General features: G+C 48.5%; 1 protein-coding gene across 2 annotated transcripts in view; it reads left to right on the forward strand.

The window, feature by feature from the left end:
- The window catches only part of LOC110498323 (F-box/WD repeat-containing protein 7), a 59,489-nt gene that overhangs the window by 23,402 nt on the left and 22,697 nt on the right, over nt 1-13,390 (forward strand). For both annotated transcript variants that reach the window (XM_036958444.1, XM_036958445.1), the window contains 5 exons: nt 3,842-3,978; nt 4,719-4,832; nt 9,308-9,489; nt 11,020-11,245; nt 12,367-12,577. In XM_036958444.1, coding sequence (XP_036814339.1) covers nt 3,842-3,978; nt 4,719-4,832; nt 9,308-9,489; nt 11,020-11,245; nt 12,367-12,577 — 870 coding nt within the window. The remainder of the gene's footprint in view (nt 1-3,841; nt 3,979-4,718; nt 4,833-9,307; nt 9,490-11,019; nt 11,246-12,366; nt 12,578-13,390) is intronic.

A 13,390-nucleotide genomic window follows, 5' to 3' on the forward strand; every position in this document is an offset into this window, starting at 1 on the left:
TGTCTAGTTGAGCTGTCTATCAAGAAATGGGCGGGTTGTAACTTGATCCTAATGCTACGATTGGATAGAGTGAGACTGTTCCCATTCCCATCTCTCTCCATCGCTCATATCACTTGGTGCTGTTTACTGCTACTATGACAACTAGCTCAATGGCGATGACATTTTGCTTCCAGGGTAGCCTAGTGGTTAGAGCGGGGGGGTTGAAAGATCGAATCCCCAAGCTGACAAGGTAAAAAAATCTGTCGTTCTGCCCCCTGAACAAGGCAGTTAACCCACTGTTCCTAGACCAGTTAACCCACTGTTCCTAGACCAGTTAACCCACTGTTCCTAGACCAGTTAACCCACTGTTCCTAGACCAGTTAACCCACTGTTCCTAGACCAGTTACCCCACTGTTCCTAGACCAGTTAACCCACTGTTCCTAGGGCTGTCATTGAAAATAAGAATTTGTTCTTAACTGACTTGCCTCGTTAAATAAAGGTAAAATAAAAAACAAGGGGTTCTAAGAACTACTTTAATAATATAATATCTAACAGGGAGAGTGTAGGAAAACATATGCAACAACCTTCTGTCTGAAGGACTCAGATCTGACCGTAGTTTGAGAAGTAAGAATGTAAACAGACACGTGCACTGATCTACTGCTTTCTTCGTCCTTAAACATTCATGGAAGATTCTTAGGTAGCTAAACCTATTGCCAACCTTTTTTTAATTTACCAATTTCCGGATATGATTGGTGCTGGTCAGATCAGCACACCAGTAATTAACTAATGTTACTCTGCAAGTCAGTTGGCTCGTTGACGAAATCAAGTTCACAATGTTAACGTTATCTAGCTACGTTGAGTATTAGTGTCTATGTGATATTTTAGCACCATGTTTATCTCGCCAGCTAGCTAGCTAGCTAACACCACAGAGGATTAGTTATTGTAATCTTAGCTATGTGACCTGTTAGCAATCTGCTTAGCTAGCTAGCTAACAGGGTTAGTTATTGTAATAACCCTAGGTGGTGAAGGTAGGAAACAACATCTCTGATCCTCAACACTGGGGCCCCACAAGGGTGCGTTCTGAGCCCTCTCCTGTACTCCCTGTTCACCCACGACTGCGTGGCCACGCACGCCTCCAACTCAATCATCAAGTTTGCGGACGACACTACAGTGGTAGGCTTGATTACCAACAACGACGAGACGGCCTACAGGGAGGAGGTGAGGGCCCTCGGAGTGTGGTGTCAGGAAAATAACCTCACACTCAACGTCAACAAAACTAAGGAGATGATTGTAGTCTTCGGGAAACAGCAGAGGGAGCACCCCCTCCCCCCCTATCCACATCGACGGGACAGTAGTGGAGAAGGTAGTAAGTTAAGTTCCTCGGCATACACATCACAGACAAACTGAATTGGTCCACCCACACAGACAGCGTGGTGAAGAAGGCGTAACAGCGCCTCTTCAACCTCAGGAGGCTGAAGAAATTTGGCTTGTCACCTAAAACCCTCACAAACTTTTACAGATGCACAATCGAGAGCATCCTGTCGGGCTGTATCACCGCCTGGTACGGCAACTGCTCCGCCCACAACCGCAGTGCTCTCCAGAGGGTGGTGCGGTCTGCACAACGCATCACCGGGGGCAAACTACCTGCCTCCAGGACACCTACAGCATCCCAGGCCATCAGATTGTTAAACAGCCACCACAGAGAGACGGCTGCCTACCTACAGACTTGATATCATTGGCCACTTTATTAAATAGAACACTAGTCACTTTAAGAATGTTTACATATCTCTCATTACTCATCTCATATATATACAGTGGGGCAAAGGTGTTGTTTAACCCTGTGTGTCCAGGTTAGAGGTGTTATGTTATTTAAGCCTGTGTTTTTTTTTGTAAATTTTTAAATTTCACCTTTATTTAACCAGGTAGGCAAGTTGAGAACAAGTCCTCATTTACAATTGCGACCTGGCCAAGATAAAGCAAAGCAGTTCGACACACAATGACACAGAGTTACACATGGAGTAAAACAAACATACAGTCAATAATACAATACAATAATACAGTATAAACTAGTCTATATACGATGTGAGCAGATGAGGTGAGATAAGGGAGGTAAAGGCAAAAAAAGGCCATGGTGGTGAAGTAAATACAATATAGCAAGTAAAACACTGGAATGGTAGATTTGCAGTGGAAGAATGTGCAACGTAGGCAGCGATTGGTTGAAGAGCATGCATTTAGTTTTACTTGTATTTAAGAGCAATTGGATGCCACGGAAGGAGAGTTGTATGACATTGAAGATTGCCTGGAGGGTTGTTAACACAGTGTCCAAGGAAGGGCCAAAAGTATACAGAATGGTGTCGTCTGCGTTGAGGTTGATCAGAGACTCACCAGCAGCAAGAGCAACATCATTGATGTATACAGAGAAGAGAGTCGGTCCAAGAATTGAACCCTGTGGCACCCCCATAGAGACTGCCAGAGGTCCAGACAACAGACCCTCCGATTTGACACACTGAACTCTATCAGAGAAGTAGTTGGTGAACCAGGTGAGGCAATCATTTAAGAAACCAAGGCTGTCGAGTCTGCCGATGAGGATGTGGTGATTGACAGAGTCGAAAGCCTTGGCCAGGTCAATGAATACGGCTGCACAGTATTGTTTCTTATCAATGGCGGTTATGATATCGTTTAGGACCTTGAGCGTGGCTGAGGTGCACCCATGATTCGAAATGGTCGGTAATCTGTTTGTTGACTTGGCTTTCGAAGACCTTAGAAAGGCATGGTAGGATAGATATAGGTCTGTAGCAGTTTGGGTCAAGAGTGTCCCCCCCCTTTGAAGAGGGGGATGACCACAGCTGCTTTCCAATCTTTGGGAATCTCAGACGACATGAATTTCGGCAGGTAATTTTAGAAAGAAAGGGTCCAGATTGTCTAGCCCGGCTGATTTGTAGGGGTTCAGATTTTGCAGCTCTTTCAGAACATCAGCTGACTGGATGGGGGGTGCAGTGCTGTTGACCGGGGTAGGGGTAGCCAGGTGGAAAGCACGGCCAGCCGTAGAAAAATGCTTATCGAAATTCTTAATTATGGTGGATTTATCAGTGGTGACAGTGTTTCCTATCTTCAGTGCAGTGGGCAGCTGGGAGGAGGTCTTCTTATTCTCCATGGACTTTACAGTGTCCCAGAACTTTTTTGAGTTAGTGTTGCAGGAAGCAAAGTTCTGCTTGAAAAAGCTAGCCTTGGATTTTCTAACTGCCTGTGTATAATGGTTTCTAGCTTCCCTGAACAGCTGCATATCACGGGGGCTGTTCGATGCTAATGCAGAACGCCACAGGGTGTTTTTGTGCTGGTCAAAAGTGTGCCAGTCAGGTCTGGGGAGAACCAAGGGTTATATCTGTTCCTCGTTCAAAATTTCTGGAATGGGGCAATGCTTATTTAAGATGGTTAGGAAGGCATTTAAAAAAAAAAGATATCCTGTCAGTAAAGGATGCCTGGTTGAGATCAATAGCCTTCCAGGATACCCCGGCCAGGTCGATTAGAAAGGCCTGTTCGCTGAAGTGTTTCAGGGAGCGTTTGACAGTGATGAGAGGAGGTCGTTTGACCACTGACCCATTACGGATGCAGGTAATGAGGCAGTGATCGCTGAGATCTTGGTTGAAGACAGCAGAGATGTATTTAGAGGGCAAATTGGTTAGGATGATATATACAAGGGTGCCCGTGTTTACGGCTTTGGGGTTGTATCTGGTAGGTTCATTGATAATTTGTGTGAGATTGAGGGCATCAAGTTTAGATTGTAGGATGGCCGGGGTGTTAAGCATGTTCCAGTTTAGGTATTTAACCCTGTGTTTGATGTTATTTAATCGTGTCTAACCAGGTATTGAAGAGCCCCTGGTTGTGAAGAGAAGAAACACTCTTAAACCTGGGTTCCTCCACTCGCCCTGGAAGAGTGCCTACGTACAACAACACAGGATAGAGAGCAACTGGAGGACTGGGGATATCACCTCACCTAAGGTATTATATAGAGAGGACTGGGGATATCACCTCATCTATGGTATTATATAGAGAGGACTGGGGATATCACCTAACCTAAGGTATTATAGAACATAGAGGACTGGGGATATCACCTCACCTAAGGTATTATATAGAGAGGACTGGGGATATCACCTCACCTAAGGTATTATATAGAGGGGACTGGGGATATCACCTCACCTAAGGTATTATATAGAGAGGACTGGGGATATCACCTCACCTAAAGTATTATATGGAGAGGCGTGTATAATCTCAACTGGATTAAAGGCGTGTATAATCTCAACTGGATTAAAGGTGTGTATAATCTCAACTGGATTAAAGGTGTGTATAATCTCAACTGAGTTAAAGGCGTGTATAATCTCAACTGAGTTAAAGGCGTGTATAATCTCAACTGAGTTAAAGGCGTGTATATTCTCTACTGAGTTAAAGGCGTGTATAATCTCAATTGAGTTAAAGGCGTGTATAATCTCAATTGAGTTAAAGGCGTGTATAATCTCACCTGGATTAAAGGTGTGTATAATCTCAACTGGATTAAAGGTGTGTATAATCTCAACTGGATTAAAGGTGTGTATAATCTCACCTGGATTAAAGGCGTGTATAATCTCACCTGGATTAAAGGCGTGTATAATCTCAACTGGATTAAAGGCGTGTATAATCTCACCTGGATTAACATCTTCACTCTACCTCTCTCTCATCTCTCGTTCGTCTCTCATCTCTCTCAGGTGTTAAAAGGTCATGATGATCATGTGATCACGTGTCTACAGTTCTGTGGTGACCTCATAGTCAGTGGTTCTGATGACAACACTCTCAAAGTCTGGTCTGCCCTCACCGGCAAGGTAAGGCTACGAACTCACACAGATGTTTTAATGTAAAGGAAGGACAACATGGCTGTGTGACTAGGGTAGTGTAATCACCCACATAGTTAATAGTGTAGAGCATCCATCGAGAGCATCCTGACCGGTTGCGTCACCGCCTGGTACAGAAACTGCTCGGTGTAAGGCTCTACAGAGGGTAGTGCGTGCGGACCAGTACATCACTGGGGCCAAGCTTCCTGCCATCCAGGACCTCTATACCAGGCGCCGTCAGAGGAAGACGCTACAGAGGGTAGTGTGTACGGCCCAGTACATCACTGGGGCCAAGCTTCCTGCCATCCAGGACCTCTATACCAGGTGGTGTCAGAGGAAGACCCCAAATATTGTGAAAGACTCCAGTCACACGAGTCACAGACTGTTCTCTCTGCTACCACATGGCAAGCAGTACCAGAGCACCAAGTCTAGGTCCAAGAGGCTCCTTAACGGCTTCTACCCCCAAATGACCACCCAGACTATTTACATGGACCCCCCCCCTCTCTCTATGCATAGACACTTAACCTGTACCCACCCTTTTTAATTTAATTATATATATTCTTTACTTTATTTAGTAAATATTTTCTTAACCAACAATGCAGTTCAAGAAATAGAGTTAAGGGGCTTGTAAGTAACTTTTTATGTGACCTTGATTTAACAAGTCAGTTAAAAACAAATTATTATTTACAATGACAAACCCTCCCCTAACCTGGACGATGTTGACCCTCCCCTAACCAGGACGACGTTGACCCTCCCCTAACCAGGACGACGTTGACCCTCCCCTAACCTGGACGACGTTGGGCCAATGACAAACCCTCCCCTAACCAGGACGACGTTGGACCAATGACGAACCCTCCCCTGACCCGGACGACGTTGGGCCAATGACGAACCCTCCCGTAACCTGGACGACGTTGGGCCAATGACGAAACCTCCCGTAACCCGGACGACGTTGGGCCAATGACGAACCCTCCCGTAACCCGGACGACGTTGGGCCAATGACGAACCCTCCCCTAACCAGGGCGACGTTGGGCCAATGACAAACCCTCCCCTAACCAGGACGACGTTGGGCCAATGACAAACCCTCCCGTAACCCGGACGACGTTGGGCCAATGACGAACCCTCCCCTAACCTGGACGACGTTGGGCCAATGACGAACCCTCCCCTAACCTGGACAACGTTGACCAATGACAAACCCTCCCCTAACCTGGACGACGTTGGGCTAATGACAAACCCTCCCGTAACCTGGACGACGTTGGGACAATGACGAACCCTCCCCTAACCTGGACGACGTTGGGCCAATGACGAACCCTCCCCTAACCTGGACGACGTTGGGCCAATGACGAACCCTCCCCTAACCCGGACGATGTTGGGCCAATGACAAACCCTCCCCTAACCCGGACGACGTTGGGCCAATGACAAACCCTCCCCTAACCAGGACGACGTTGACCCTCCCCTAACCTGGACGACGTTGACCCTCCCCTAACCAGGACGATGTTGGGCCAATGACAAACCCTCCCCTAACCCAGACGACGTTGGGCCAATGACAAACCCTCCCCTAACCAGGACGACGTTGGGCCAATGACGAACCCTCCCGTAACCCGGACGATGTTGACCCTCCCCTAACCTGGACGACGTTGACCCTCCCCTAACCAGGACGATGTTGGGCCAATGACAAACCCTCCCCTAACCCTGACGACGTTGGGCCAATGACAAACCCTCCCGTAACCTAGACGACGTTGACCCTCCCCTAACCAGGACGACGTTGACCCTCCCCTAACCTGGACGACGTTGACCCTCCCCTAACCAGGACGATGTTGGGCCAATGACAAACCCTCCCCTAACCCGGACGACGTTGGGCCAATGACAAACCCTCCCCTAACCCGGACGACGTTGGGCCAATGACAAACCCTCCCGTAACCTGGACGACGTTGACCCTCCCCTAACCAGGACGACGTTGGGCCAATGACGAACCCTCCCCTAACCAGGACGACGTTGGGCCGATGACAAAACCTTCCGTAACCTGGACGACGTTGGGCCAATGACAAACTCTCCCGTAACCCGGACGACGTTGGGCCAATGACAAACCCTCCTCTAACCAGGACGACGTTGGGCCAATGACAAACCCTCCCGTAACCTGGACGACGTTGGGCCAATGACAAACCCTCCCGTAACCCGGACGACGTTGGGCCAATGACAAACCCTCCCCTAACCAGGACGACGTTGGTCCAATGACGATCCCTCCCCTAATCTGGACGACGTTGGGCCAATGACGAACCCTCCCCTAACCTGGACGACGTTGGGCCAATGACGAACCCTCCCCTAACCTGGACGACGTTGGGCCAATGGCAAACCCTCCCGTAACCCGGACGACGTTGGGCCAATGACGAACCCTCCCCTAACCCGGACGACGTTGGGCCAATGACAAACCCTCCCCTAACCTGGACAATGTTGACCAATGACAAACCCTCCCCTAACCTGGACGACGTTGGGCCAATGACGAACCCTCCCCTAACCTGGACGACGTTGGGCCAATGACGAACCCTCCCCTAACCTGGACGACGTTGGGCCAATGACGAACCCTCCCCTAACCTGGACGACGTTGGGCCAATGACGAACCCTCCCCTAACCCGGACGATGTTGGGCCAATGACAAACCCTCCCCTAACCCGGACGACGTTGGGCCAATGACAAACCCTCCCCTAACCTGGACGACGTTGACCCTCCCCTAACCTGGACGACGTTGACCCTCCCCTAACCAGGACGATGTTGGGCCAATGACAAACCCTCCCCTAACCTGGACGACGTTGACCCTCCCCTAACCCTGACGACGTTGGGCCAATGACAAACCCTCCCGTAACCTGGACGACGTTGACCCTCCCCTAACCAGGACGACGTTGACCCTCCCCTAACCTGGACGACGTTGACCCTCCCCTAACCAGGACGATGTTGGGCCAATGACAAACCCTCCCCTAACCCGGACGACGTTGGGCCAATGACAAACCCTCCCCTAACCCGGACGACGTTGGGCCAATGACAAACCCTCCTCTAACCAGGACGACGTTGGGCCAATGACAAACCCTCCCCTAACCCGGACGACACTGGGCCAATGTCAAACCCTCCCCTAACCCGGACGACACTGGGCCAATGTCAAACCCTCCCCTAACCCGGACGACGTTGGGCCAATGACAAACCCTCCCCTAACCCGGACGACACTGGGCCAATTGTGCGTTGCCCTAAAAGTAAGCATTGCACTGTAAGGTTTACTTACACCTGTTGAATTGGGCGCACGTGACAAATAACATTGGATTTGATTTGTAGAGTGCCGTAAAACCTCTTAACCCACTCTACAATAAGCTGCAATACCTATTTCATACTTTTGATGTCTTCACTATTATTCAACAATTTAAAAATAATTTAATAAAAAAATCATTGAATGAGTAGGCGTGTCCAAACCTTTGACTGGTATTGTATAAATATATTTTTATTAGTATTATATCTACAGTTATTGTGACTGTTTTCATATCTTTGAATGTGTATCATTTTGCTTTGGCAACATTGACCGTGTCCTTCAGTGAAGCATATTGATTACAGTTCCTACTGCTTCCACTTCTTAATGCCCATCTGTCTGTCTGTTCTTAACACCGTGAAGGAGAGAAAGAGAAGGCTTTAAACGATGCACTGGTAAACATTTATTTATTTCCTCTCCTCCCTCTCCCTCTCTCTCCCCTCTCTCCCCTCTCCCTCCCCTCTCTCTCCCCTCTCTCTCCTCTCTCTCCCCTCTCTCTCCCCTCTCTCCCCTCTCTCTCTCCCCTCTCTCTCTCCCCTCTCTCTCCCCTCTCTCCCTCCCCTCTCTCTCCCCTCTCTCTCCCCTCTCTCTCCCTCTCTCTCCCTCTCCCCTCTCTCTCCCTCTCCCCTCTCTCTCCCTCTCCCCTCTCCCTCCCTCTCCCCTCTCCCCTCCTCTCCCCTCTCTCTCCCTCTCCCCTCTCTCTCCCTCTCCCCTCTCTCCCTCTCCCCTCCCTCTCCCCTCTCTCTCCCTCTCCCCTCTCTCTCCCCCTCTCTCCCCCTCCCTAACCCCTCTCTCCCCCTCCCTAACCCCTCTCTCCCCCTCCCTAACCCCTCTCTCCCCCTCCCTCACCCCTCCCCCCTCTCCCTCACCCCTCCCTCTCTCCTCCCTCCCGCCCTCCCTCCCTCTCTCTCTCTCTCTCCCTCCCCACCCTCCCTCTCCTCTCCCTCTCCTCTCCCTCTCTCTCCCCTCTCTCTCCCTCCCCTCTCCCTCCCCTCTCTCTCCCCCTCTCTCCCCCTCCCTAAACCCCTCTCTCCCCCTCCCTAACCCCTCCCTCACCCCTCCCCCCTCTCCCTCACCCCTCCCCCCTCTCCCTCACCCCTCCCTCCCTCTCTCCTCCCTCCCGCCCTCCCTCCCTCTCTCTCTCTTCCCTCCCTCCCCACCCTCCCTCTCTCCTCCTCCAGTGTCTGCGTACATTAGTAGGCCATACAGGAGGCGTGTGGTCCAGTCAGATGAGTGGTAACATCGTGATCAGTGGGTCTACAGACAGGACTCTGAAGGTTTGGGACGCAGAGAGCGGAGAGTGTGTTCACACCCTGTACGGACACACCTCTACTGTACGCTGTATACACCTGCACGACAAACAGTGAGTTAACACACACACACCTACACACCTACACACACACACACCTACACACACACACACACACACACACACACACACACACACACACAGACACACACACACACAGACACACCTACACACCTACACAGACACACCTACACAGACACACCTACACAGACACACCTACACACTTACACAGACACACCTACACAGACACACCTACACACACACACACCTACACACCTACACCTACACACACCTACACACACACACACACACACACACACCTACACACACACACACACACACACACACACACACACAGTCAAGCTCTACACTCATGTACATATGCATACATTCTCTCTATCTCACATGACCAACTCACTTCCATCATGTCTCTGTCTATCATCATTAGGGCTGTCCCCAATTAGGGCTGTCCCCGACAAAAAAAAACATCTTGGTAGATCGAAAGTCGATTGGTTGAACATGTGTTTTTCCATATATAGACACAGCCTATGTGTTTTAATTAAATCAACTATATGCATTGAGCTTGTCTGATGCTTAAAGCACACTATTTGATGAAATAAGAAGCAGATGCCTCAAGAGGGAACTAGAGATCTAGATAACCCAAATATTATTTTTTTAACCTGACCGTCCTGCTCCTACTGGCTTTCACAGGTTCTGCCTTTAACCCCCTGAAGTGGACGGTAATAAGCTACAGGAGGAGTCGGCAACCTTTCTCATGTTGAATGTCAATTTATTTGACCATTTCTACCGATCTGCGTGCCAGTTACAGTTTTCGCACATTTTCGTGAAACGCTTTAATTTAATTTATAATAACGTCTTCCTTTCTCAAAATCATTGTTGTGTGATTAATCACAATTATATCCAAATCTAAATGATACAAACCTAAAAAGTAACTTCTATTGCCAACTATGTAAAAATATCCTACATAAAGCCAACAAATAAAAACATTGCAGCCTGCAGGTAGAAAATATCCTGATAAAAAATAAATCTCTTATAAATCACATTGGCTATACATGGCCTGTCTGCTACGAACTGGAAACATTGTATCAACTATTAACTGGGTCAGTCTGAAGCTGGTGTTAGTGAACTGAAACATTGTATCAACTATTAACTGGGTCAGTCTGAAGCTGGTGTTAGTGAACTGAAACATTGTATCAACTATTAACTGGGTCAGTCTGAAGCTGGTGTTAGTGAACTGAAACATTTGTATCAACTATTAACTGGGTCAGTCTGAAGCTGGTGCTAGTGAACTGAAACATTGTATTAACTTGGTCTGGTCTGAAGCTGGTACTAGTGAACTGGAAACATTCTCATGACGTAGTCACCTGGAATCCATTTCAATTAACAGGTGTTCCTTGTTAAAAGTTAATTTGTGGAATTTCTTTCCTTCTTAAGGCATATATCCTCATGCCTCTGTCTTGTTTTGTGGATTATATTCTCCCTCCCTCTCCTCCTTCCTCCTCGTCCCTCTGTCTCCCCTGTCCCCTCTCTCCCCTCTCCCGTCCCCTCTCTCCCACCCCCCAGGGTTGTGAGCGGTAGCCGTGACGCTACGCTGCGTCTGTGGGACGTAGATTCTGGCGAGTGTCTCCACGTCCTGACAGGTCATGTGGCGGCGGTGCGGTGTGTCCAGTATGACGGGCGCAGGGTGGTCAGCGGAGGATACGACTTCATGGTTAAAGTCTGGGACCCGGAGACAGAGACCTGTCTACACACTCTGCAGGGACACACTAACAGAGTCTATTCTCTTCAGGTAGGAACACACACACACACACACACACACACACACACACACACACACCCTGAAACAGAGTCTATTCACTACAGGTAGTGGACGGAACCGATCTGTTTTCCGTTCTGAAACAGAACCCCGTTCCAGTGTTCCGACCAGCATTGAAATTAATAAGCTAAACGTGAAAACAATGTTGATTTCAAAGTCAAAACAATTAACGAAAAGCAATGTTCTGAACCGGTTCCAACCCAAAACGTTCTGAACCGGTTCCAACCCAAAACGTTCTGAACCGGTTCCAACCCAAAACGTTCTGAACCGGTTCCAACCCAAAACGTTCTGAACCGGTTCCAACCCAAAACGTTCTGAACCGGTTCATGTCGTTGCTTTTCGTTAATTGTTTTGACTTTGAAATCAACATTGTTTTCACGTTTAGCTTATTAATTTCCTTCACTGATTAGCGTGGATAGAGCAGCTTGCTTGTTTTCATGAAGTGGGAGAAGGGTTGGGAGATAGACCGCTGCGCCACGCTAAGGCACTGCATCTCCGTGCTAGAGGCGTCACTACAGACACCCTGGTTCGAATCCGGGCTGTATCACAACCGGCCCGTGATTGTGAGCCCGGGTTTGGCTGGGGTAGGCCGTCGTTGTAAATAAGAATCTGTTCTTAACTGACTTGCCTAGTTACATAAAGTTTAACACACAGAGAGAGAGAGAGAGAGTGGTGGACATGGCCTTTACTTGAAGCGCTGAACATCATGACGTGAATTGGAACGTGTTTAGGCTATTACTGACATCAAAACTAGATGTTAGGAATATTGTGGGAACAGAAATTAATATAATTAACGGGTTCTCTAGATTTGAAAATAAAGGTTCTGTTCCGGAATACTAAAGATCACTTACCTGGTTCGGTTTCTGTTCTGTTTTTGGTTCTATTCCCTGAACCAGTTCCACCCCCTGGTTAGAACACACACACACACACTCCTGTCTTCCTGCAATCCCCCGGTCTATTTCTATTTCTGGGTAAATAAGGCCGTCCCTTCTGTAGTTAAAACACACACTGTGTCCATACCATTGTTCTTGTGTTTCACTTCAATGTGAATTTGATGCTCCTGACATTAACCATTAAGTCCTGGTCTCCTCCAGTTTGACGGTGCCTACGTGGTCAGTGGATCTCTGGACACCTCCATCAGAGTATGGGACGTAGTGACGGGAGGGTGTGTCCACACGCTGACCGGCCACCAATCACTGACCAGTGGTATGGAACTAAAGAACAACATCCTGGTCTCTGGCAACGCTGACTCTACTGTCAGGGTCTGGGATATACGGACAGGACAGTGTCTCCACACACTACAAGGTGAGGTTATACACACTATATACACAAAAGTATGTGGACACCACTTCAAATGAGTGGATTTGTCTAGTTCAGCCGTTGCTGACAGGTGTATAAAATCGAGCTCACAGCCATGCAATCTCCATAGACAAAACATTAGCAGTAGAATGGCCTTACTGAAGAGCTCAGTGACTTTCAACGTGGCACCGTCACAGGATGCCACCTTTCCAACAAGTCAGTTCGTCAAGTAGTGTGCCCTATTGTAAAGTGGAAAACGCCTAGGAGCAACAACGGCTCAGCAGTGAAGTGGTAGGCCACACAAGCTCACAGAATGGGACCGCCGAGTGCTGAAGCACGTAAAACCCATCTGTCCTCGAATGCAACACTCACTACCGAGTTCCATACTGCCTCTGGAAGCAACGTCAGCACAATAACTGTTAGTCGGGGAGTTTCATGATATTGGATTCCACGGCCGCACACAAGCCTAAGATCACCATGAGCAATGCCAAGCGTCGGCTGGAGTGGAGTCAATCTCGCCACCATTGGACTCTGGAGCAGTAGAAATTAGTTCTCTGGAATGATGAATCGCACTTCACCATCTGGCAGTATGACGGACTAATCTGGGTTTGGCGGATGGCTGGAGAACGCTACCTGCCACAATGCATAGTGTCAACTGTAAAGTTTGGTGGAGGAATAATGGTCTGGGAATGTTTTTTCATGGTTTGGGCCCCTTAGTTCCAGTGAAGGGAAGTCTCAATGCTACAGCACACAATGACATTCTAGATGATTCTGTCCTTCCAACTTTGTGGCAACCGTTTGAGGAAGTGTTTTTTTAAG

This window comes from Oncorhynchus mykiss, chromosome 21, assembly GCF_013265735.2.
Source record: "Oncorhynchus mykiss isolate Arlee chromosome 21, USDA_OmykA_1.1, whole genome shotgun sequence".
Lineage (NCBI taxonomy): Eukaryota > Metazoa > Chordata > Actinopteri > Salmoniformes > Salmonidae > Oncorhynchus > Oncorhynchus mykiss.